The sequence below is a fragment of the Gorilla gorilla genome, chromosome 18 (assembly GCF_029281585.2).
Source record: "Gorilla gorilla gorilla isolate KB3781 chromosome 18, NHGRI_mGorGor1-v2.1_pri, whole genome shotgun sequence".
NCBI classification, from domain to species: Eukaryota; Metazoa; Chordata; class Mammalia; order Primates; family Hominidae; genus Gorilla; species Gorilla gorilla.
The window spans coordinates 120,310,403-120,335,140 of NC_073242.2; the positions used below are offsets into that span (position 1 = coordinate 120,310,403).

Below are 24,738 nucleotides of genomic sequence, written 5' to 3' on the forward strand. Positions count from 1 at the left end.
TGTCATTTTTCATCCTATGCACTGTTTCCTTCTTGTGCAACTCAAGGGTGATTCATTCAGTGGCTTAAAAAAATACTTTTCTGAGAGGACAAAGGGAGTGATACTGGAAGTTTTCAAATCACTTCCCGGCTTAAGTTCCGAGAAATCCCTTTCCCAGAACCTGCGAGTTACGTATTTCCAGTGCACACAGGAGCCTAGAACTGTTACCTTTCAAGGCTGTGTGACCCCTCTGACAAGGCACAGGTCATCGGAGCCACAGCATGGTGGTTTGTTTTGTTTTGTTGAGACAGAGTCTCACTCTGTCGCCCAGGCTGGAGTGCAGTGGCAGGATCTCGAGTCACTGCAACCTCCGCCTCCTGGGTTCAAGTGATTCTCGTACCTCAGCCTCCCAAGTAGCTAGGATTACAGGTGTGCACCGCCACACCCAGCTAATTTTTGTATTTTTAGTAGAGACGGGGTTTCACCACGTTGGCCAGGCTGGTCTCAAACTCCTCACCTCAGGTGATCCACCGCCTGGGCCTCCCAAAGTGTCAGGATTACAGGCGTGAACCACGGCGCCCAGCACTATGCTATGTTTTTTTGTTTTATCCCTAGGTGTTAAGTTACCTATCTTTAAGTCTATGCCTCAGAGAGAAAGACAAAATATAATCCAGGCAGGATTTCTCACTTGCGGGGGCACCTGCTGCCCTAAAAACCAACTTGGGGAAAGCAGCAGATTCAGGAACGAGGCTTCTCCTAGGCACAGGCAGGCTCCTTCCCTCCTTGGGCAGCTGGGTGTGGCTGGGCCGGCTTCTCTACCCAGTCGCCAACCTTAGATTCGGCCCCATCTCAGGAACGGGCCACACCCCTCCGGCCTGCTTTTCCTTCCTAAGACGACTGCAAACAGCAGCACAAATGAGCAGGCATGTGGCTTTCTCTGCATGCCGTCCCCTGTGGCAACCGGATTAAATCTACCATCTCTGCCCAGAAAAATGCACGAACGCATGGACCTACTCGTCACTCGGATTTTGGAAGGTGGCCTGGCGGACCCTCCTGCTACATCTCCTCTACAGGTGGAGCCCAGGCTCTGATGCACCGGCTCAGCGAGCGGACTGGAAAGCCAAGGCCCGCAGGATCTGAGCTGTCCAAGGTCACTGCACGCCCGGCTGCGCCCCGCCCCCGTCCTCGCCCGGGAACCGCGGTCCGGGATCCCGGTTGGCGCCCGCTCCCAAGTCTCCAGCCCGAGCCGGCCCCGTCCTCGCCCTCCCCGGGCGGGGGTCCCTCCAGGGGCCACCCTCAGCGGCCAAGCCCCGCCCCCGCCCCGCCTCACCCGGGGCCGGTTGCCGGTGTCCAGCTCGATGGCCCCGTTGGCAAGCTTCATGGCGCTCTGCAGCGGCTTCACCGTGCCGTCCCCGGCCGCAGCGGCCATGGCGCCGGGCGGGGGAGGCGGCGGCGGTAGCCGAAGGGCTGGACGGGCGGCCGGAGGCCCGGAACGCAGCCGGCGCTGGTGCTGGAGTCGCCCGAGCAGCGGACCGCCGGAAGGGACGCGGCCGCACTTCCGGCGACGGGCCCCCTCCGCGCGTACTGCGGGCCCCACGGGTGTTAGTGGCGGGGGCGGCAGAGTCCGGGTGGGTTGTCGCGACGGAGCCGGGCCCCTTCGCCGTCTTGAGACGGGGCTGGCGAGAAGGGCCCCTCACGGAGTTGCCATGGGCGTCTAACCGCGGCAGGGCCCCTCACGGAGTTGCCATGGGCGTCTAACCGCGGCAGCCAGGCCCCTCTCTACGTGAGACCCCGGCTCCCCTCCCCTTTCTGCAGCCCGCCCGCCACCTGCGCGCCGCGTGGCCTCCGCCGGCGCCTGCCCGCCCCGCGTCTCCGTCTCCCACGGTAAGAGGCGGGGAGGGCCGCGTCGCCTCTCCCTGGAGGACTCGTCGTGAGGTCTCGGCGAGCCCCTCCGCCCACCGCCCCGCCCCAGGCCGGCGCTCCATTGGCGACAGAGGCGGGCACGGCCGCCCTCGGGCCGGAGAGGGGAGCGGTACGAGCGGGGGCGCTGGCACCGCGCGTGGAACCTCGGCCGGCGGGGTCCCGCCCCTGGCCCCTGGCCCGCCCCGCCCGCCCGCCCGCCTCGCTTTGCTTCTCGCTCCGCCCCTCCCCCGCCCCGCCTAGCTTCCAGCGCGCCGAGCGGAGCCTAACGCCGGGTCCTCTAGGAACCTCGGGCCGGGCAGCACCCGCGGGGTTCTGCTGGCGTCCTCCGCTGCCATGAAGCGGGACCGGCTGGGCCGCTTCCTGTCCCCTGGGGCGTCCCGCCGGTGCGGGGCCTCGGACGGCGGCGGCGTCAGCCGGACTCGGGGCCGCCCTTCCCTTAGCGGCGGGCCGAGGGTGGACGGGGCGACGGCGCGGCGCGCCTGGGGCCCGGTGGGGTCCTGCAGGGACGCGGGCGAGGACGGCGCGGATGAGGCAGGTGGGTCCGCGGCCCGGGCGTGGCGGGCTGGGGTCGCGGCAGGGTCTGCGCGTGGGAGGAGCTGCAGTGACGCCCGGAAGCCGGCGCGGCCTCCCCTCCACCCGGCCAAGGGCGTAGCGGACTCGGGGCTGCGTCTGGATAGGCGCTGGGCGGCCGGCTCGGTTTTCCTCGCGCTCCGTGACGCCGGCGTCGCCGGCCCGGCCTCCCCGGCCGCGGGCTCGACCAGAAGGGACCCGGCGTGAGGAGCGCTGTCACCGCGGGCAGGTCGCCCTGGGGTGCCCGCGCGTGGGAATCGCCCTCCCCTGCTTCGTGCCCTCGGGGAGCAGGAAAGGAGGCGGCACCTGCAATTGGCAGACAGGAAACCGCGGCGTTTCCTGGAGGGCGCAGCGCCTGCCCCGGGTCTCGCGGTCGCTGGGAGGAGGGTGCAGTTCCAGGTTTCACTCTTGAAGTTGCTTCGCTGGAGAGGCCTTAGAGGCCTTTGAAATTTGAAAGATTTCTTGGACCAGCGGCCGCATCCCCCACAGGGCGGCTTGTCCCGCCGAGAGCCGCGCGCCCGAGCCGCTGGCTGTGTCCGGGAGCCGCGCGAAGGGCGATGCAGGCGCTGCCCTCGGACCTGGAGTCCGGGACGCCCTGTGCTCAGGAGCCTCCTTTGCCAGCTGCTAACACTTCCTGCCGCTCTGTGCAGGAGCAGGCCGGGCTCTCGCCATGGGTCACTGTCGCCTCTGCCACGGGAAGTTTTCCTCGAGAAGCCTGCGGAGCATCTCCGAGAGGGCGCCTGGAGCGAGCATGGAGAGGCCATCCGCAGAGGAGCGCGTGCTCGTACGGGACTTCCAGCGCCTGCTTGGTGTGGCTGTCCGCCAGGACCCCACCTTGTCTCCGTTTGTCTGCAAGAGCTGCCACGCCCAGTTCTACCAGTGTCACAGCCTTCTCAAGTCCTTCCTGCAGAGGATCAACGCCTCCCCGGCTGGTCGCCGGAAGCCTTGTGCAAAGTACGCCCTAGTCTGTTCAGAGCACGTTCAGGCTGTCAGTACTGCAGTGTGACGGGTGTTGACAGAGGGACAGGGCGTGCCTCGGCGGGAGCCTCTGGGTGGGGGGAATGGGCCATGCCCAGGTTCAGTGCGAACAGCCCTGGGACTGTTGTGGAGAGATGAACTGGGAGGAGCTGGGGTGAGGGAAGAGAAGGTTACCTATGGAGGTTTGAGACCTCGAGAGGGTCCCGTACGACGAGCGCTGTGAACCTCCGCCTGCTTGTCCTGCTCATGGCCACACTGATCCTTTGCAGGGTCGGTGCCCAGCCCCCAACAGGGGCAGAGGAGGGAGCGTGTCTGGGTGAGTCCTCCCCCGGTGGAGGGTGGGCTGGGTGCCGACCAGCCGTGGATCTGACATCTCTGTTGACTCTCTGCAGTGGATCTGATCACATCCAGCCCCCAGTGCCTGCACGGCTTGGTGGGGTGGGTGCACGGACATGCGGCCAGCTGCAGGGCCCTGCCCCACCTTCAGAGGACACTGTCCTCCGAGTACTGCGGTGTCATCCAGGTCGTGTGGGGCTGCGACCAGGGCCACGACTACACCATGGACACCAGCTCCAGCTGCAAGGCATTCTTGCTGGACAGTGCGCTGGCAGTCAAGTGGCCATGGGACAAAGAGACGGCGCCACGGCTGCCCCAGCACCGAGGGTGGAACCCTGGGGATGCCCCTCAGACCTCCCAGGGTAGAGGGACAGGGACCCCAGTTGGGGCTCAGACCAAGACCCTGCCCAGCACGGATGTGGCCCAGCCTCCTTCGGACAGCGATGCGGTGGGGCCCAGGTCGGGCTTCCCACCTCAGCCAAGCCTGCCCCTTTGCAGGGCCCCAGGTAGGAGGCACCTCTTGCTGGTGCTAGACCAGGATGTGTGCTCCTCAGTGGGGCAGGGTTTTCAGCAGAAAGTGAATGTCTCCACTGCTCTAGGTGGTGGCTGGGGTGTGGTGTGAGAAGGAGCAGAGCTTGGGGCTTCTGCCTGCGGCTGCTCACCACATCCAGAGAGCAGGGAGGGGCGGCCAGCCTGTCTCCGCCTCTTGCTCCTCTGTGAGCAGGGCTCTGTTCCAGCAGTTTCTGTGGAGACACGCTCATCAGCTGTCTAGTCTTTTTCTAAGCCTGTGCTTGGGGCTGAGGGGACTGAGGAAGAGAGAAGAATGGGGCCTTGTCTGTGGACGTGGGAGAAGAGAATGGCCGTTGCCTCTGTGGCTGCTGCGCTGGGCCAGCTGCAGGTCATTTCCTGGCACTCAGCCAGCCGCCTGGTGACACCCTGGTGTGGGCCACTGTGGCGCAGCTTTCTCTGCTGACAGGCTGAGGGGAAACACAAGGCCTTTGTTTGGGCCCCAGAACCCATAGCACTGTGGGCTGGTGCAGCTGCTCCTGGATGTTGTTTTAGGAGGGCCAGGGCCAGTTTCCCTCCGGCCTCTTGTCGTGTGTGCTCTGTGCACCTGTCCCCACCTGAGCACTCAGTTCCCACTTTGAGTCTTCAGGGGAGCTTCCAAAAAACGTAGCTACCTGTAATCCCAGCACTTTGGGAGGCTGAGGTGGGTGGATCACTTGAGGTCACGAGATCAAGACCAACCTGGCCAACATAGCGAAACCCCATCGCTAATAAAAATACAAAAACTAGCCAGGCATGGTGGTGGGCATCTGTAATCCCAGCTACTTTGGAGGCTGAGGCATGAGAATCACTTCAGCCTGGGAGGCGGAAGTTCCAGTGAGCCGACATCGCACAACCGTACTCCAGCCTGGGTGACACAGCAAGACTCTGTCCCAAACAGAAACACAGCTACCCAGATAGTTTAGCTAGATACGGGTGCACAGATGAGACAGTGCGGCTCGGGGACCTCGGGTAGGAACGGGATTGTGAGTGTCACATCTTAGAGCTGCTTGGCTCTGTAAACTTGTATGCAGTATGTTGAGAACAATTCTATCTGTGTATCTATATACCTACCTACCTATCTATCTTCCTACTTCTCTCTCTCTATCTACCTACCTATTTGTATATCTGTGTATCTATTTATCTCCCTATTTATTTGTTTACCTAGTTATCTATCTATGTGTTTATTTATTTATTTTTGAGACAGAGTCTCGTTTCGTAGCCCAGGCTGGAGTGCGGTGGTGCCGTCTTGGCTCACCGCTACCTCAGCCTCCCGAGTAGCTGGGATGATGGGCACGTGCCACCATGCCCACCTAATTTTTGTATTTTTAGTAGAGATGGGGTTTCACCATGTTGGCCAGGCTTGGTCTTGAACTCCTGACCTCGTGATCCACCTGCCTCAGCCTCCCAGAATGCTGGGATTACAGGTGTAAACCACCGCACCCAGCCAAGAACAATACTTTTTAAAACTTATTTTAGGCCAAGTGCAGTGGTACACGCCTGTAATCCCAGCACTCTGGGAGGCTGAGGTAGGCGGATCATGGGGTCAGGAGATCGAGACCATCCTGGCTAACACAGTGAAAACCCATCTCTACTAAAAATACAAAAAATTAGCTGGATGTGGCTGTGGTTGCCTGTAGGCCCAGCTACTTGGGAGGCTGAGGCAGGGGAATCACTTGACCCTGGGAGGCGGAGATTGCAGTGAGCTGAGATTCTACCACTACGCTCTGGCCTGACGGACAGAGCAAGATTCCGTCTAAAAAAGAAAAAAACAAAACAAAGAAAACTAATTTTAAGTAGAGACGGGGTCTCACTCTTTTGCCCAGGCTGGTCTTGAATTTCTGGCTTCAAGTGATCCTTCTGCCTTGGCCTCCCAAAAGGCTGAGATTATAAGCATGAACCTTCAGGCCTGGCCGAGAGAACAGTATTATTTACTTATTGATGGAGTCTCATTCTGTCGCCCAGGCTCGAGTGCAGTGGCACAATCTCAGCTCACTGCAGCCTCTGCCTCCTCGGTTCAAGTGATTCTCCTGCCTCAGCCTCCCGAGTAGCTGGGATTACAGGCTTGTGCCACCACACCCGGCTAATTTTTTGTATTTGTATTTGTATTTGTTTTGAGACGGAGTTTCACTCTTTGTTACCCAGGCTGGAGTGCAGTGGCACGATATCGGCTCACCACAGCCTCCGCCTCCCAGGTTCAAGCGATTCTCCTGCCTCAGCCTCTCGAGTAGCTGGGATTACAGGCATGCACCACTATGCCTGGCTAATTTTGTATTTTTTAGTAGAGATGGGGTTTCTCCATGTTGGTAAGGCTGGTCTCGAACTCCCGACTTCAGGTGATCCGCCCACCCCGGCCTCCAAAGTGCTGGAATTGCAGGCATGAGTTACCACGCCCAGCTCAATTTTTTGTATTTTTAGTAGAGACGGGGTTTAACCGTGTTAGCCAGGTTGGTCTTGATCTCCTGAACTTGTGATCCACCCGCGTCGGCCTCCCAAAGTGCTGAGATTACAGGCGTGAGCCACTGCACCCGGACTGAGAATAGTAATTTTTAATTATTTTATTTTATTTTTTTGAGTCGGAGTCTTGCTCTTTTGCCCAGGCTGGAGTGCAGTGCGCAATCTCGGCTCACTGCAATGTCTGCCTCCCGGGTTCAAGCGATTCTTCTGCCTCAGCCTCCGAGGTAGCTGGGATTACAGGTGTGTGCCACCATGCCCGGCTAATTTTTGTATTTTTAATAGAGATGGGGTTTCACCATGTTGGCCAGGCTGGTCTTGATCTCCTGACCTCGTGATCCACCTGCATCGGCCTCCCAAAGTGCTGGGATTACAGACATGAGCCACCGTGCCTGGCCTAGTAATTTTTTAAATGTCTCAGAACATCCACCAAGTCCAGGCTGTCCTAGAAGGACTGGATCAGAGTCTGTGGAAGGACTGGGCTTTCTGGTTCTGCTGTTCCTGAGGGTTCTGATGCTTGTTGCTGCCTGTGTGCTTCTGGACGTTGGGCTGGCAGGGCAGGATCAGAGGCTGCATAGCACCATTGGCGGGGATGGGGCCACAGTGGGGAGAACTTGAGGGTCGGGGACCCCAGTTTCCCTTCTAGTCATCAATAGTAGAATCATGGCTCCTTGCAGGTGAGACCTTTCTGTGCTCCGTGTGGGTAACAGGAGCCTTGTTCTTTGTTTCTCAGGGCAGTTGGGTGAGAAGCAGCTTCCATCTTCAACCTCGGATGATCGGGTAAAAGACGAGTTCAGTGACCTTTCTGAGGGGTGAGAGAAGAGTGGGTTTAAACAGCCTAAAATTTCTCCTTCAAAAACCAAACAGCCATCGTAGGGCCGGCTGCCCATGCGCTGGTACCAAACTAAGCCATCACAGGGGCCGGCTGTCCGTGCCCTGGTTGGGACACGCCTCCTCTCGAGGTGGCGGGAGAGGAGGGGCTGGGGAGCTTCCGAGGCTTCTTGTCTCTGATTGGTGGTTTCCTGGGTGCCGGAGAGCACTCCCAGACCTGAGGCAGCTCCAGAGGGAGCCTGATAGGGTTTCTGACCCAGAGCAGCCTAGAAGTGAGTTTGTTGAAACCACTCTGGCTGGGTCCTTTGCTTCTGCTTCTGTTTTAGGGCCATAGTTTTATGTTTGCTCCAGATGTTTCTGGAGTAGAGAAACCCCGACTTCAGCCCTTGACTATGACACTGTTGTGGCTTGAAGCCGAGGCTCTGTGAGGAGGTGTTGCACGAGGACGTGCCTCAGAAGGGACCCCATCAGTGTCTGCAAACTCCCTGGGCCACCCCTGCCTCTGAGCCAAGCGCCATTCAGGGCAGCTGTGCCAGGCTGGGGTTTGCACCGTTTCCACCCTCTCCTGTAAACCTTGGCTGCAACACAGATGCACCTCATCCAAATGAGGACACCCCAGTTTGGGGGCCAATCCCAGTGGGGTGTGCAGTGATGAAATCGGGCAAGTGCCAGGAGGCACCTGGGGTGGCTAAGACTGTCCTCAGGACCGCCAGGAGACGAAACGGCAGCTCAGGTTATAGCATAAAGGCCACAAATCTTTTTTTTTTTTTTTTTTCCTTTTGTGAACTTTTTTTGTAGACCGAGCCTTACTCTGTTGTCCAGGCTGGAGTGCAGTGGTGTGACCTCAGCTCACTGCGATCTCCACCTCCCGCGTTCAAGTGATTCTCCCGCCTCAGCCTCCCGAGTAGCTGGGATTACAGGCGCACACCACCACACCCAGCTAATTTTTTTTTTGTTGTTTTTTGTTTTTTTTTTGAGACAGTCTCGCTCTGTCGCCCAGGCTGGAGTGCAGTGGCACAATCTCGGCCCACTGCAAGCTCTGCCTTCCGGGTTAACGCCATTCTCTGGCCTCAGCCTCTGAGTAGCTGGGACTACAGGCACCCGCCACCACGCCCGGCTAATTTTTTGTATTTTTAGTAGAGACGGGGTTTCACTGTGTTAGCCGGGATGGTCTTGATCTCCTGACCTCGTGATCCGCCCGCCTTGGCCTCCCAAAGTGCTGGGATTACAGGTGTGAGCCACCGCACCCGGCCAATTTTTGTATTTTTAGTAGAGACGGGGTTTCACGGTATTGGCCAGGCTGGTCTCGAACTCCTGACCTCAGGCGATCCACCTACCTCAGCCTCCCAAAGTGCTGGGATTACAGGAGTTAGCCTCTGCACCCAGCCACTTTTGTGAACTTAGAAGTGACTCATGGCAAACCCATCAGCTGCATAGGGTTCGCAGTTATGGGGTGAGGTGGTCGATTTCTCAAAGTCTGCTTAGCAGGAAGCTACCTTTGAGAGCCTCCACCCCTTCTGGGCCGCTGTGGAAAGGGCTGTTTCCAAGTCCAGTGTCCTGGTGCCCAGAGCACATGGCTTGTGGGGATGGCTGGCTTGTGAGCCTGGCTGGCCCTTTGTGTTCGGAAATGGGATTGGAAATTTGGGGATTTTAGATTTAAGACATTTTAAGAAGAACTCAGACGTGGGACATGGGGGTCCATTTGGTATCTTTAGGCAGGAGGTCTTGTTGGGTCTGTCACTGCCCAGGCCCAGGGCTTTGCTGAAGATTCTCTCTTAATTCCTAGAGACGTCTTGAGTGATGATGAAAATGACAAGAAGCAAAATGCCCAGTCTTCGGACGAGTCCTTTGAGCCTTACCCAGAAAGGAAGTAAGTGGGCAGCCCAAGGTCTGCTGGAGGCATCCGTTGGGCGACCTAGTCACCCGCCTGTGCTTCAGGGGCTCTCCCTGGTGTGCCTCCCCTCAGTTCACTCTCTCATGTCCGGATCTCCCAAGCCCAGTGTAACGTGGCTTCCTTCAGTGAGCTGGGAGGCGGGGGAGGGGCAGGCGGGCAGGTGAGAAGGTGGGTCCTCCTGGTGCTTTGGAGCTGGGACCTGGTCTCAGCACTGTGAGGCTGCCTCAGAGTCCCAGCAGTGGATGGCAGGTGTCTCTGTCGACAAAACCCCGCCTTGCTTGAGAAGGAGGCTCTTACGTCCCTTCTGCCGGTCCTGCCCTGGGTTCACACCGCAGTGTACCCCCTGAAGCCCCCAACCCATCGCTTCTGCTTTGTGTGCGTCCCCAGAGGCCCGAGGACCCAGCTCTGTCATCCTCCCAGTTCTGACCCCGTCACTGATGTCCGTGGCCAGGCAGCCACGGTCCACTTCCCTGTTGAATGACTTCTGTGAGCTTGTTTTGACTTTGTTTTTAGGGATTTTTATTTTCTCTCTTCAGTTAGAACACAGGCCCTGGTAGTGAGGGCTGGTTTTCACTTGTGCTGTTTTCTTTGCAACCCTATACCCAGCAGTACCCAGAACACTCCCAGGTAGTTGGTGACTGACCCAGCCCCTGTCCTTGAGCATTTCACAGCCCAGAACAAAGGTCCAGAGGGCAGGTGGCTCTGAGCACCACAGTCAGCCACTAGAACCCTGCTGTGCAGACTGAGAGGTCAACGGCCTTTTTTCATGGAAGTTCTGATGCTGTTAAGTTCTGAAAAGGGAAACGGGAGCAGAGGAGGAGGCCCGGAGAGAGATGCGAAGCAGAGGGCAGGACTGAGCCAGAGGGGCTGCAGCAGCCTCAGCATGAACAGAAAACTGGTCAGGCCCAGAAAAGGTGCCCGGGGGTCCCTACCCCCAGGTTTGTTCCCAGGAGTCATGGCTGGGAGTGCCGCCTGAGGCTGCTGTACGGAAGCCCCCACTCCGTGACCCTCCGGGTTGAGTCTGAATCCCAGGACACCTGAGAATGTCTCTGTGGCTTGCTGCCCAGAAGGTCTGGGGCTGCTGGTGTGAGGAGGGCTGGGAGCTGGGATGGGAGGAGCCAGGTGAGCCTTTTCCAGATCGAGGCAGATTCAGGAGGGGAGGGTCCTCTCTGCTGAGCCCCTGCTGCTGTGACAGGGACAGCAAACTCAGACTGTGTCACTAGTCCCTCTGGGACCCCAGGAGTGCAAACAAAGACGTGCTTTGGAACAGAGACACGGGAGATATGTTTTCAGAGGCCTCTAATAAAAGGGGTGACTTTAGTGGAAATTGCTGCGCAGGAGGCAGGACTGGGTGGTAGCAAGCATGGCCTCCTGACTGCGGCGAGTACCAGGGGCACTTGGTTCCCCAGCTGCCACAATGAGACCCCCCTGGGAACCCAGAAGGGCCTCTGCACAGCCCCCAGCCCGTGTGCTGCCTCCCAGTCTTCTCGACCCTGACCTTGGAGTTCTAGCGGGCATGCTCGCCTGTGTCCTCAGCTGGGGGCAGATGAGAAGAGACTTCCGTGATGTGTTAATGCGGGGTCAGTGGTTCCGGCCAGAGGGGAAGGCCAGGGCCTGCGCCCTCATGGGGAAAGAACTGACAGGCAGCAGTGAGGCCTGAGCCCAGCCCACCCGGTCCGCAAGGGTTCCCGTCCCAAACACAAGGGCACAGAGACTGCGGGTGCTCTGAAGCCTCCTGTGCTGAGGAGGTGAGTGGTCATTGTGGGAACGGCATGGCCAGCCACTCACAAACAAGGGGCCACCCAATCCAGGCAGGCAGGGCAGGTGAGGGGGACATGTGGCTAGGTCATGAAAACCAGTTATTAGGGACAGGGAGAGAAGGCACAGCCTGTGCAAAGTCAACAGTTCTTCTCAATGCGTTTTTGTCTTGTTTTTGAGATGGAGTCTTGCTCTGTTGCCCAGGCCGGAGTGCAGTGGCGCGATCTTGGCTCACTGCAACCTCCGCCTCCCGAGTTCAAGTGATTCTCCTGCCTCAGCCTCCTGAGTAGCTGGGACTACAGGCGTGTGCCACCACACCTGGCTAATTTTTGTATTTGTAGTAGAGATGGGATTTCCCCCACGTTGGCCACTCTGGTCTCGAACTCCTGACCTCATGATCTGCCTGCCTCAGCCTCCCAAAGTGCTGGGATTACAGGCGTGAGCCACCGCGCCGGCCTCAATGTACTCTTTAAAGAGAAGGGCAGTTAGCGACAGGGTCTCATGTTGTTGCCTAGGCTGGGGTGCCCTGGCACGATCATGGCTGACTGCAGCCCTGTGCGCTCAAGTGAGCCTCTCACCTCAGCCTCCCAGAGTGCTGGGACTGCCAACATGAGCCACTGGACTCGGCAGTGTAAACTACTTCTTTCATGCTATTGCATATGGATTGTTCATTGATAATATATAGAAACATAACTGGGTTTTGTGTATGGATTTTGTGCCCTGCAACTTCGCTGAAATAATTAGGGTTTTTTTGTATGTGGATCTTTAGGGTTTTCTACATAGAAGGTCGTGTCATTTGTGAATAGGGAGAATTTTTCTTTGTTTTCTTTTTCTTGCCCAGTTACTCTGGCTAGGGCCTCCAGTGCTGTGCTGAGAGCAGTGGTGAGAGAATCCGTATCTTGTTCCTGACCTTGGAGGAAGAGCTTTCAGTGCTTCACAGTTGAGCGTGGTGTCTGCTGTGGGTTTCATGTAGAGGTTTTATCGTGGTGAAAAAGTTCCTTTCTGTTCTTGAGAGATTTCCTTAACTATTCTTACCTGGATCGAGAAAGGAACCGCAAGTGTGTCTCTCTCTTTAAGTCTCCGATAGAGGCACAGTGGAAGCTGCTGCATTTGCTGGTCCCTCAGGGACTTGCCAGACCAACTAAAATGCACGACCCCAGAGTTTTGGAGGACAAGGTCTCCTGCCCACCATGGTCCCAGCCAGCAGCTCCAGGAACACAGGCTGGGCTCCCTGCAGTGGAGGCGGGGCTGAGGAATGCTGGGGTGGCAGCTACTCACTGTGTGCTTCCCAGGGAGCGTCACCTGTTCCTCTGAAGCCCTGCCTGGGTGACTTGAGCTTGGAATCAAGCTGACCCATTTTGAGAGAGTGGATTCTGAGCTTTTTTCTAGCGTAAGGTCGTTTTGATAAAGGAGTGGTCCTTCGGACATCCCTGTTCTGCCGTCCTGATACCTCCAGTTTTGGGTTTTATGTGTAGCACAGGGTGAAGCTTTAGTTCTCAGAACCCACCCCTGCTGTACCCTGTGCCCTTGCCCTCTGCTGTGTTCGCCCCGACCCTGCTGTACCCTGCGCCCTCGCCCTCTGCTGTGCTCACCCGACCCTGCGGTATTCACCCCTGACCCTGCTGTGTCCTGCGCCGTCGCCCTCTGCTGTGCTTGCCCCGACCCTGCTGTACCCTGCGCCCTCGTCCTCTGCCGTTTGCCCCTGACCCTCCTGTACCGTGCCCTCGCCCTCTGCTGTGTTCACCCCACCCTGCTGTGTCCTGCGCCCTCGCCCTCTGCCGTGTTTGCCCGACCCTCCTGTACCGTGTCCTCGCCCTCTGCTGTGTTCACCCGACCCTGCTGTACCCTGCGCCCTTGCCCCCTGCTGTGCTCGCCCCAACCCTGCTGTACCCTGCGCCCTCTGCTGTGCTCGCCCCGACCCTGCTGTGCTCACTCCGACCCTGCTGTGCTCGCCCCGACCCTGCTGTGCTCGCCCCGACCCTGCTGTGCTCGCCCCGACCCTGCTGTGCTCGCCCCGACCCTGCTGTGCTCGCCCCGACCCTGCTGTGCTCGCCCCGACCCTGCTGTGCTCGCCCCGACCCTGCTGTACCCTGCGCCCTCTGCTGTGCTCGCCCCGACCCTGCTGTGCTCACTCCGACCCTGCTGTGCTCGCCCCAACCCTGCTGTGCTCGCCCCGACCCTGCTGTGCTCGCCCCGACCCTGCTGTACCCGCCCCGACCCTGCTGTACCCTGCGCCCTCGCCCTCTGCTGTGTTCATCCCTGACCCTGCTGTATCCTGCGCCCTCGCCCTCTGCTGTGCTCATCCCTGAGGCCTCCTGTCCAGAGTTGCTCTGGCTTTGGTGGCTTCAGGTAGATTCTGAGGGTCAGTCAGCACAGAAGCAACTCAGGGAAGCTTCAGAAAAAACCATTTCTCAGGTTGGAGAGACAAGAAACATTTGCAAATGGAGATCAGAAACCACTGAATCTGGGAACCTCTTTTTTTCAGAGGAGTCTCTGGTAAGAAGAGTGAAAGCAAAGAAGCCAACAAGTCTGAAGAACCAAAAATTCGGAAGAAGCCGGGACCCAAGCCCGGATGGAAGAAGCAGCTTCGTTGTGAGAGGTGATGCCTGGAACGCGAGGCTCGCCCTGCCTGTCGGGGCCGGGGCTCCATGCATGCTCTTCATTGCAGGGAGGAGCTTCCCACCATCTACAAGTGTCCTTACCAGGGCTGCACGGCCGTGTACCGAGGCGCTGACGGCATGAAGGTGAGCACTGGCTGTGCCTGACCCAGGCCTGGCAGCTGTCAGTGTGAACCTGGGGGAGGTAGCAGGTGTTTCTGCAGCCTAACTCAGACTTGTGCCCAGGGACACTTTGACTTAGGTTAACGGAGACCTGAAGCAGTCCTAGCCAGTGCCATCCTTGGGGGTAGATGTGGGGCCAGACTTTCACTTGAGACACCCCCCGGGGGTCTAGAAGTTCCTTGGAGTGAAGCTGTGAAGGAGCCAGTGGTGTCGCTGGAGGAGGAGTTGGATCTGCCTTCCAGGGGCCTCAGCTGTCACCTACTGAGGGCTCGTGCCATCTGGCCCGGGTGAGGCTCTGAGGGTCTCTCACCAAGTCTCTCCTTCAGAAGCACATCAAGGAGCACCACGAGGAGGTCCGGGAGCGGCCCTGCCCCCATCCTGGCTGCAACAAGGTTTTCATGATCGACCGCTACTTGCAGCGCCACGTGAAGCTCATCCACACAGGTACGCCTATCGCCAGTGTCGCCCACGCGGGTGACAGCCAGGGGCACGTGACCTGCTTTCCAGTCTTCCTCATACCCATCCCTGCCCCAAGAGTTGGGGGTCGCGTGAAGGTGGCTCATGGGGTCTTGGGTACTCAGTCACGTTGGTAGATGAAGGCTAGAGTAGGGCGTCAGTGTGAATCTGCCCTTCCCTGTGATGGAAGGAATTCCGGACTTCCCCAGGATCTAGGCAGTTTGTCAAAACTAATAGCCAAGCAATCTCGGTGTCCTTTTGCAAATTGGTCATTTTATTTTTTGAGACGGAGTCTCGCTCTGTTGCCCAGGCTGGAGTGCAGTGGCACCATCTTGGCTCACCACAACCTCTGCCTCCCAGGTTCAATCAATTCTCCCGCCTCAGCCTCCCAAGTAGCTGGGATTACAGGCACCCGCAACCATGCCTGGCTAATTTTTGTAATTTTTGGTAGAGACGGGGTTTCACCATGTTGGCCAGGCTGATCTCGAACTCCTGACCTCAAGTGATCTCAGCCTCCCAAAGTGCAGAGATTACAGGTGTGAGCACTGCACCTGGCCCAAACAAGTGTATCTTAAAAGGGAAGGCAGAAGGCATGAAGGCACGCCAGCTCTGGGGAGCTGCCCCCGTGGGCAGGCGGGAGGCACGTGTGGTTCTGCCTCTTCACATGTGTGTAGGTCGTGTCATTAAGACCGGAGGCGGATGGGAGAATTATGACTGAGGGTGCTGTCTCCGTGCCCATCTTATTTTTCACAATTTCTATAATGCACAAGTTACTTTTCTAATCCAACAAGGATATGTTTTCAAAATGACAAACTTGGCCAGGCGTGGTGGCTCACACCTGTAATCCCAGCACTTTGGGAGGCTGAGGTGGGTGGATCACCTGAGGTCAGCAGTTGAAGACCAGCCTGGCCAACATGGTAAAACCTGGTCTCTACTAAAAATACAAAAATTATCTGGGTGTGGTGGCACACGCCTGTAGGCACAGCTACTTGGGAGGCTGAGGTGGGAGAATTGCTTGAACCCAGGAGGTGGAGGTTGCAGTGAGCCAAGATCACACCACTGCACTCCAGCCTGGGCAACAGTGAGACACTGTCTGAAAAAAAACTTGTTTGAACCACGTGGACCCACATATCCATGGTCAGGGACTTGAATCCCTGGTATTCAGAGGGCTGCCTTTTCCTAAGTGCAGGTTCTGTAGGGTCTTTGTAGGGCTAACTTCGGGACTTCAGTATGAGCAGATTTTGGTAAGGGGTGGGGGGGGGCCTGGAACCAGCTGAGGACAACTGTATATTGATCCTTACATACACAGTTTTCCTTGGTTTTGAACTTATTACAGAATAAGAAGTATTTATCCTTACTTGAATTTACTGAAGTATTTTTTCATTAGGATTGCTTTTCACTGCTGGGTCATCTCCCGACATGTGGGTTGTTATTTTTTGGGTTCTCCCACATCTCTCCTGATGGCAGCACTTCCTTGGGTTTGGTTCTTCAGACTCTGCATCTGTCCAGTCACTGATGGTCACAACCAGCAGTTCCTTAAAAACCTGAAATCAGGCCGGGTGTAGTGGCTCATGCCTGTAATCGCAGCACTTTGGAGGCTAAGGCAGTAGGATTGCTTGAGGCCAGGAGTTTGAGACCAGCCTGGGCAACATAGTGAGGCCGTCTTTTTACCAAAAACATTTTTTTTAATTTATTGATTGAAACAGTCTCACTCTTATCACCATGGCTGGAGTGCAGTGGCGCGATCTTGGCTCACTGTAACCTCCACCTCCCTGGTTCAAGCAATTCTCCTGTCTCAGCCTCCTGAGTAGCTGGGAGATTACAGGCACCTGCCACCACGCCGGGGGGGGTTTTTTTTGTTTTTTTTTTTTGAGGGAGTCTTGCTCTGTCGCCCAGGCTGGGGTGCAGTGGCACAATCTCAGCTCACTGCAAGCTCCTCTTCCTGGGTTAAAGCCATTCTCCTGCCTCAGCCTCCCAAATAGCTGGGACTACAGGTGCCGGCCACCACACCCGACTAATTTTTCGTATTTTCAGTACAGACGGGGTTTCACCACGTTAGTGAGGCTGGTCTCAATTTCCTGACCTTGTGATCCACCTGCCTCGGCCTCCCGAAGTGCTGGGATTATAAGCGTGAGCCATGACGCCTGGGTAATTTTTCCATTTTTAGTAGAGAGGTGGGTTTTGCCGTGTTGGCCAGGCTGGTCTCGAGTTCCTGACCTCAGGTGATTTGCCTGCCTTGGCCTCCCAAAGTGCTGGGATTACAGGCATGAGCCACCGTGCCCAGCCCCCAATTTTTTTTTTTTTTTCCGGGACAGTCTGTGTCGCCCAGGCTGGAGTGCAGCGGTGCAATCTCAGCTCACTGCAACCTCCACCTCCTGGGTTCATGCAATTCTCCTGCCTCAGCCTCCCGAGTAGCTGGGACTACAGGTGTGTGCCACCACACCTGGCTAATTTTTATATTTTTAGCAGAGACAGGGTTTTAATATTGATCGGGCTGGTCTTGAACTGACTTCATGATCCGCCCACCTTGGCCTCCCAAAGTGCTGGGATTGAGCACTTTGTGTAAGCCACTGCACCGGCCCCCCAAATTTTTTAAATTACCTGGGTGTGGTGGTGCACACCTGTGGTCCCAGCTACTTGAGAGGTTGAGGCAGGAGGATCACTTAAGCCTGGGAGTTCCAGGCTATAGTGAGCCATGATTGTACCATTGCACTCCAACCTGGGCAACAGAGCAAGACCCTGTCTCAAAAAAAAAAAAAAAAAAGAATCCCTTGAACCTGGGAGGTGGAGGTTCCAGTGAGCTGAGATTGGGCTGTTGGACTCCAGCCTGGGCAACAGAGCAAGACTCAAGTCTCAAAAAAAAAGAACAGCGTAGAGTAAAATGCCAAGATAGGGTTTCCCTTCAAAGGGAAAAGTCTGTCTTGTGAAGCGTTTCAGGGCTTGACAGATGTGGAGGCAGCACAGGGTGAATGGGTCTGCATGTCCACATGTGGCATTTGTGGACTAGCAAGTGATATCTCTTTGTTCAAGGGTGTGAGAAAGATTTCCAGAGCGAGTACAGCAATGCATACCCCCAGCCCCTGGGTATGGACCCCTCTCATATGGAGATGAAGTCTAGAGAACAGCCATAGCTGTGACAATCAGTATTCTATACAACCTTAGTGATACGGCTTCCTTTAAGAATTTGTAGGCCAGGCACGGTGGCTCACACGTGTAATCCCAGCACTTTGGGAGACCGAGGCAGGCAGATCACAAGGTCAGGAATTCAAGACCAGCCTGGCCAATATGGTGAAACCCTGTCTCTACTAAAAACACAAAAATCAGCTGGGCGTGGTGGGGGGCACCTGTAACCCCAGCTACTTGGCAAGCTGAGGCAGAAGAATCGCTTGAGCCTGGGAGGCGCAGGTTGCAGTCAGCTGAGATCACGCCACTGCACTGCAGCCTGGGTAACAGAGCGAAACTCCATCTCAAAAAAAAAAAAAAGAGAGAAGAATCTGTGGTTAAGGAAGTAGCTTTCTGAGGTTTCTGTAAAAACCATCCTGAAATGCACACAGCTGATGAAGCCATGTGACAGTGTATAAAGCAGTTTAAAGATCGTAATAAATGAGGCCCTCCTAGGCCCCTTGCTTGGGCCCACTGCATGGTGAACCATGTGCAGAAATGGCTTCCCAGCTGTGATGGTTTCACATTGTCATCGTCGCCCCCCCGGGAGGTTGGAGCATCAGGGGCCTGGACTCACTGGACCCTCCTCTCTCAGAGGTGCGGAACTATATCTGTGACGAATGTGGACAAACCTTCAAGCAGCGGAAGCACCTTCTCGTCCACCAAATGCGACATTCGGGAGCCAAGCCTTTGCAGTAAGTGTGAGTCAGGCCCCCCCACCCAGGGCTGTGGCCCATGTACCTTCTTACCTGCCTCTGTCCCCCAGGTGTGAGGTCTGTGGGTTCCAGTGCAGGCAGCGGGCGTCCCTCAAGTACCACATGACCAAACACAAGGCTGAGACTGAGCTGGACTTTGCCTGTGACCAGTGTGGCCGGCGGTTCGAGAAGGCCCACAACCTCAATGTACACATGTCCATGGTGCACCCGCTGACACAGACCCAGGACAAGGCCCTGCGCCTGGAGGCGGAACCACCACCTGGGCCACCGAGCCCCTCTGTGACCACAGAGGGCCAGGCGGTGAAGCCCGAACCCACCTGAGGACGGCAGTGAGGATGAGCACCTCTAGCAGCCTGGACTCCACAGTGGCTGTGTCAGCCTCACCCTTCGTGTGCACCCGTATGGGAGGGTCGGAGGGTGCTGCCCGCCCTTGGTACTGGAGGCGGGCTTGGTGTATGGCTCAAGTAGCCTTCCTCTGCTCTGGGACCAGTGGTTTATTTTCCCGCAAACGCTGAGTGACTTGGGGCCAGACGGTTCATAAATAATTGATTCCTTTCCCCACTAAAGCAGTCGAGGAGATTTGTAATCCACTTTTTAGTGCAACAAGAGCTCCATGTTATGCTCGTAATAAATTATTTTACACGGGAGCTGGGCTGGTGTGCAGTGGCAGGTCCCATCAGAAAAGATGAGGCTCCTGGGACAGGTCAACGTCAGGGGCAGCCTGCTGTCTGCTCTGGAGGGCAGCGATCACCTCTGGGTCGCAGTCCCCACGATCCACCAGCAGCTGTGAGAGAGGAGCAGGTCCTCAGCCCATGCCGCCCACTAGGCCTCAGATCACAGGGGAGGGGCTCTGGCAGAAATAGTCGAGTTGTATTGCCAGCCAGGCGGGCACATGGCCCAGGCAGCTGTCAATTCTCATGTCCCCCGCGTGGCCCAAGGTGGGCATCTTGATGTTACCTCTGCCATGTGTGAGAAGCTCTTTTTCGGGCACCGAGGTATTAACTGCAGCAGAAAAAGACGAGCTTTTGTTATCAGTTCCACGGGGTTTCCCTAGAGAGAAAACAGGCAAACTCACAGGTTAGAAGACATACAGAAACAAGGCTGGTGTGTCCCCCATAGTCTGCATGCTGTGCCGGAACATTCTTTGGCAGAAGGAGCCTCAGGCTGGGGGGAGCTCCCCTGGAGATGGGATTGGCCCTTGCACCTGCCTGACCCTGGAGCTCCAGGCTCCTGCCAGCTGGAGGTGAAACTGTGCTTGTATCCCCAGCCACGAAGAGCTGGACCAGCTTCAGGTACATGTCGACAGCAACATGCAGGAAGGCCTCTTCCCTGATGGCCGCGTCTTCATGGAAGTAGGAGAGAAGACTAGAGGTAAAGACATAGTGACAAATGGCTACAGACTGCTGGAAAGGTAGCAGGTGATGCCAAGGGATACTGCTCATCTGTGGAGCAGAGGCACAGGCAACCCTTCCCATCCGGCGGGACCCAGAGGTGCTGAGATGGGGGTCTGGGAAACACTGCCCCAGCCCTGACCAGCCCTGTGGGTGGAGGTACCTGTAAAAAGCGAAAGGCAGAAGCCTGGTGTGCTGATCCGGGGCCACACGGAGGAGGAGCCGCCCCAGCCTGAGGTCTGCAACACCAAGAAGTGGCTCAGGCAACTCTGGACATCTCTGCCTATTATCAGTGCTGGGGACACCCCTGCGGGTCGGGACGTGTACCCTGGGAGGCCTGGCTGTGGGGATAGTGTGGGGCGAACAGCCTGAGCTGAGGATACCCGGGTACCTGTCAGCAGCTGGGAGAGGATGGGGGGTCGACCTCTTGCAGGAGGGTGAGTGTGGTGCAGAGAGAGGCAGTCCCCATGATAGGCCCACTGGTCCTGGGGTTGACCACTGAGCCAGTAAATTATCTTATTGCTTTAAACAAGTTTGTACTTAATCTGTCCCAACTAAAATGGAGCTTATAAACTTACTTAGCAAGAGCATAAACTCATAGAAATGAATTAGTGAACCTCAAGGAGGGCTCGTTCTTAACCATTTGAAAGTTGCCTCTGAAAAGAGCGGCCCTCCGCATTTGTGCCTCAGCAGCGTGTTTCTTACCACTCTCTGTCAACTGAAAGAGTGCCAGCCAGGATATCTTCCTCTTCTCTAAACACTCGAGGATTGCTGCACAAACGTGGAAAGCCTTTGGCGGGTCTGTGGCGCTCTGTAAACCGCGGGAGACCAACCCTGAGAATGGCCAACCTGGTGCTCCCATGGGTAGGAGGGTACAGCCCTCAGCACAGAACAGGGCATTTCCTCTTTGCTTATTGAAAGTCTTAAAACTGGTGACAGTTTTACCTATAGAAGGTAATACTGGGCCTCTGGACAGAAGAGGCTCAGGTAGGAGGCCAGGGACTTCAAGCACCCACACCAAGGCTGCTGCACCACGTCCTCAAATAAGACATTAAAAGAAAGGCCCACAGGCCGGATGCAGTGGCTTATGCCTGTAATCCCAACACTTTGGGAGGCCGAGGTCGGCAGATCACTGAGGCCAGTTCAAGACCAGCCTGGCAATATGGTGAAACCCCGTCTCTACTAAAAATACAAAAATTAGCCGGCTGTGACAGGCTCACGCCTGTAATCCCAGCTACTCGGGAGGCTGATGCAGGAGAATTGCTTGAACCCAGGAGGCTGAGGCTGCAGTGAGCTGAGATCACACCACTGCACTCCAGCCTGGGTGACAGAGTGAGACCCCCATCTCAAAAAAAAAAAAAAAAAAAAAACCCACGGCCTGGGAGTTCTCACTCACACTTCCGCAAACACAAGGAGCTCCTGAGCTAGTCTGGAAACCCTGACTTGGAAGCCGGCTGCCTGGTGCCCCTGCCTGGCCCACAGTGGGAGAGGACACCTTGGCTGGTAAGGTCTGACTTACATTTGAGGTCAGCTGTGACGAGAGCAGGCCCATCAAGGAGAAGAAGAAGAGGAAAACCAATAGCTGTAAATAAAAACGTGCACTTATTACATTAAAATTACCTGTGCTGTCATTCTAAATAAGGCTGACACATTCCTCTTTAATTGAAATTTTTTACATCTAGGCCATAAATCCTTTAAGTGGATCTTAGAAAACTTTCCAATCACTTCTAGAGAATTAATTCTCACTTAATTGAGAATTAATTACTACTGGCTGGGTCATTTCACAGTTGCCTTTAAACAAAGCTAGAAACAGTTTGAAAAAGTGACAAGAGCCAGAAAGAGAAGACTGCTGCGGTCTCCTTGGCTGTACGCAGTCCCAACTCACCATCATCTCCCTGCAAGGCCTCCTCTCAGAAGTGTTTGTAAAATCCTTGAAGATAAACCCAAAGGCTCCATCCTAAAGTAGGGCCTGACTGGGCAGGGTCTCTGTGGACACTCCTCCCTGCACACTAGGGCCTTAAGGCCCTGGAGCCACTAAAATCCCTTCTAACAAAACTACACAAGAAACCTGAAGACGTTTCAGAAGAACCCCTGGAGGGTGGTTATAATCACCAAAACCCTGGGCGCTGCTGTCGATCCAGCTTTGAGCTGGTGTAAGTCCTGTGCTGACGTGGCACCTATGCGTCGCGGATCTCGGGCTGGGCACAGAGGGCTGCTGCCTCCAGCTCTCTTGTGGGATGCTTGTTTCTGTTCCTGTTCTGCACACACCACCCTTGGCTCCCTGCACAGAGGGCTGTGTGGGTGTCACTGGTCTTGTGGGGGCAGTCAGGCTTTCCAGGGTGCAGCAACCAGGTGGGCAGTGGGTCTGAGTCGAGCATGGTCCCTGGCCTGGAATTCAGAGCAGCCTCTTCTCCCACTCCTTTCCCTATGCCTATGGCTGCAGACAGTCCCATCCTTGCTGCCTCTTGTCCCCAGCACCCCAGCTCTGAACTGTCTCACTGCAAGCTTATCTGGGGCTATCCCTCGGCACATGAATCAAGGCTACTGCAGCATGAACACAGAAGGCACCACTTGAAGGCTGACAGCCTTTACACTGGGCTGTGATGAGGATAAAAATAAGCTGAAGAAAAGCACTTCAAGCCTGGGCAACACAGTGAGACCCCCATCTCTTTTAATTTTTACTTAAAAAAAAAATTTTTTTTTTTTGAGACAAGTCTCGCTCTGTCACCCAGACTGCAGGGCAGTGGCGTGATCTCAGCTCACTGCAGCCTCTGCCTCCTGGGTTCAAGTGATCCTCCTGCCTCAGCCTCCTGAGTAGCTTTACAGGCTACGGGATTGTAGGTGCGCACCACCACACCCGGCTAATTTTTGTGTTTTTAGTAGAGACAGGGTTTCACCATGTTGCCCAAGCTGGTCTCAAACTCCTGACACCAAGTGATCCGCCTGCCTCGGCCTCCCTAAGTGTTGGGATTACAGGCATGAGCCACCATGCCTGGACTACAGACCCCCATCTCAGAAAAAATTACAAAATTAGCCGGGCATGGTGGCACACACCTGCAGTCCGAGCTACTCCAGAGGCTGAGGTAAGAGGATGGCTTGAGCCCAGAAGAGGCTGCAGTGAGCTGACTGCACCACTACACTCCAGCCTGGGCAACAGTGAGACCCTGTCTCAAATACATACAACCATTTAAAAAAATGAAAGTATTATTTTTACTAGTAAACTTGATAGTCAAAGTCTTACTCCAAGCCGGCCGGGCGTGGTGGCTCACGCCTGTAATCCCAGCACTTTGGGAGGCCAAGGCGGGAGGATCACGGGGTCAGGAGATCGAGACCATCCTGGCTAACACAGTGAAACCCCGTCTGTACTAAAAATACAAAAAAAAAAAAAAAAAAAAAGAAAAAAAGAAAAAAAGTCTTGCTCCAAGCCACATGTTTGTCTTTAGAAAAACAGTTCATCAGACAAGCCCAGAGAAATAGCACTGACTGAAACCAAGCTTGCGAGAAAATAAATCAGTAAAAGAATTTCCTATCTTGCCTCCTCTCTCTCGCAGTCCAGCTTCTTTAGCTGCTTCCTGATGTTTTCTTCCCTGACTTGTTGAATCGCGAAGTGCAGTGCAGCAGCTGAGAGCCAGTCCGGGTTGGGTGCCGGGGAGGCAGCCTCAGGGGAGAGGAAACTGGGACAGAGAGAACGGGGTCACTGCAGGGCCTTACAACCATACAACCACGCCATAGACACCAAGTCCTTATTCCCACCTGTCACCTTTGGGGCCTGCCTTTCCATCAGAGGACAGAGAAGGGTTTCAGGACCATCAGAAACTAGGTCTGCATCCCCCAGCACCCCGAGGTCCACGTGAGAGTGTGGGCAGGTGCTGGTGCTGCCCTCACGGCATCCTGGCATTCTGAGAGCTGCTGACTGAGCAGGCAGCTGGCCTGGTCCTGTCTACCTTGCCCTGTGCTCTTGGGCCCCAGCTGCCTAAATTTTGGAAGAAGAGGCCTCATTTTCCTCAGTTGTCCATGCCTGGCCCTGTGGATCAGGCATTCCCTCCTACAACAGAGAACAAAGGACTGCCTGGCTCTGGCCCCAGTGTGGTGTCTGAGTTTTCTGGCTGGTTAAAAAATTGGTAGGAAATTAATGAAACAATGCTGTGGTTTAAGAGACTTTAAATAAGCTGGGCATGATGGTTCACACCTGCAATCATAGCACTTCGGGAGGATCGCTTAAGCCCAGCAGTTTGAGACCTGCCTGGGCAACACAGTGAGACTCAATCTCAAATAAACAAAAACGAGGCAGGGCGCGGTGGTTCACGCCTGTAATCCCAGCACTTTGGGAGGCTGAGGCAGCCAGATCACCTGAGGTCGGGAGTTCGAGACCAGCCTGACCAACATGGAGAAACCCTGTCTCTACTAAAAATACAAAATTAGCCAGGCATGGTGGCTCACGCCTGTAATCCCAGCTACTCAGGAGACTGAGGCAGGAGAATCGCTTGAACCTGGGAGGCGGAGGTCATGGTGAGCCGAGATCATGCCATCTCACTCTAGCGTGGGTGACAAGAGTGAAACTCTGTCTCAAACAAAACAAAACAAAAAACAAAACTTCAGACAATCTGATCTGTGTTTGTAGAATTAGAACTGGAGGTGTGACCTGCTTTCTCCTTTTGTTTTTGAGACGGAGTTTCTCTCTTGTTGCTCATGCTGGACTACAATGGCATGATCTCGGCTCACTGCAACCTCCACGTCCTGGCTTCAAGCAATTCTGCCTCAGCTTCCTGAGTAGCTGGGCCTACAGGCACACACTATCACACCCAGCTCATTTCTGTATTTTCAGTAAAGACGGTTTCACATGTTGGCCAGGCTGGTCTCAAACTCCTGACCTCAGGTGATCCACCTGCCTGGGCCTCCCAAAGTGCTGGGATTACAGGTGTGCGCCACCGCGCCGGGGCCCTCTTCTATTCTTTCAGCAGACT

General features: G+C 55.8%; 3 protein-coding genes across 24 annotated transcripts in view; 1 reads left to right on the top strand and 2 right to left on the bottom strand.

Annotated features, from left to right (window-relative positions):
• Positions 1-1,448, bottom strand: part of VPS9D1 (VPS9 domain containing 1) — a 14,186-nt gene extending 12,738 nt beyond the window's left edge. For all 6 annotated transcript variants that reach the window (XR_010131650.1, XR_008672396.2, XM_055364594.2 and 3 more), the window contains exon 1: positions 1,310-1,448. Coding sequence is in view for 4 of the 6 variants with exons in the window: in XM_055364594.2 (XP_055220569.1) it covers positions 1,310-1,408 (99 nt within the window). In the remaining 2 variants the exon portion in view is untranslated. The remainder of the gene's footprint in view (positions 1-1,309) is intronic.
• Positions 1,034-21,390, top strand: ZNF276 (zinc finger protein 276). 4 transcript variants are annotated; one of them, XM_055364597.2, is made up of 11 exons: positions 1,034-1,129; positions 3,123-3,426; positions 3,720-3,766; positions 3,843-4,292; positions 7,520-7,598; positions 9,404-9,487; positions 13,755-13,868; positions 13,938-14,013; positions 14,376-14,493; positions 18,263-18,362; positions 18,434-21,390. In XM_055364597.2, the coding sequence occupies exons 2-11, from the start codon at positions 3,143-3,145 to the stop codon at positions 18,702-18,704; spliced, it is 1,623 nt and encodes a 540-aa protein (XP_055220572.2). In that variant the 5' UTR covers positions 1,034-1,129; positions 3,123-3,142; the 3' UTR covers positions 18,705-21,390. The 4 variants fall into 4 exon arrangements, with proteins under 4 accessions (XP_055220572.2, XP_063556477.1, XP_055220570.2 ...); XM_063700407.1 differs by lacking the exon at positions 1,034-1,129 and adding an exon at positions 1,747-1,863; XM_055364595.2 differs by lacking the exon at positions 1,034-1,129 and adding an exon at positions 2,087-2,437.
• Positions 18,946-24,738, bottom strand: part of FANCA (FA complementation group A) — an 80,789-nt gene continuing 74,996 nt past the window's right edge. For 2 of the 14 annotated variants that reach the window (XM_055364582.2, XM_055364579.2), the window contains 7 exons: positions 23,310-23,448; positions 21,294-21,356; positions 20,480-20,585; positions 19,938-20,013; positions 19,592-19,748; positions 19,341-19,433; positions 18,946-19,167 (listed from right to left, as the gene is read on the bottom strand). In XM_055364582.2, the coding sequence (XP_055220557.2) occupies positions 19,060-19,167; positions 19,341-19,433; positions 19,592-19,748; positions 19,938-20,013; positions 20,480-20,585; positions 21,294-21,356; positions 23,310-23,448 (742 nt within the window). In that variant the 3' untranslated portion in view covers positions 18,946-19,059. Of the gene's footprint in view, positions 19,434-19,587; positions 20,014-20,479; positions 20,586-21,293; positions 21,357-23,309; positions 23,449-24,738 lie in introns of those variants that run through there. The other 12 variants (XM_063700403.1, XM_063700401.1, XM_055364583.2 and 9 more) reach the window with 9 other exon arrangements.

Excerpts from the sequence above, each read along its gene's own strand:
- ZNF276 (XM_055364595.2), top strand. The coding sequence starts at position 2,236 with ATGAAGCGGGACCGGCTGGGCCGCTTCCTGTCCCCTGGGGCGTCCCGC. Across the intron at positions 13,869-13,937 it reads AAGCAGCTTCGTTGTGAGAG|GGAGGAGCTTCCCACCATCT; the intron begins GTGATGCCTGGA and ends TCTTCATTGCAG. Across the intron at positions 14,014-14,375 it reads GAGGCGCTGACGGCATGAAG|AAGCACATCAAGGAGCACCA; the intron begins GTGAGCACTGGC and ends TCTCTCCTTCAG.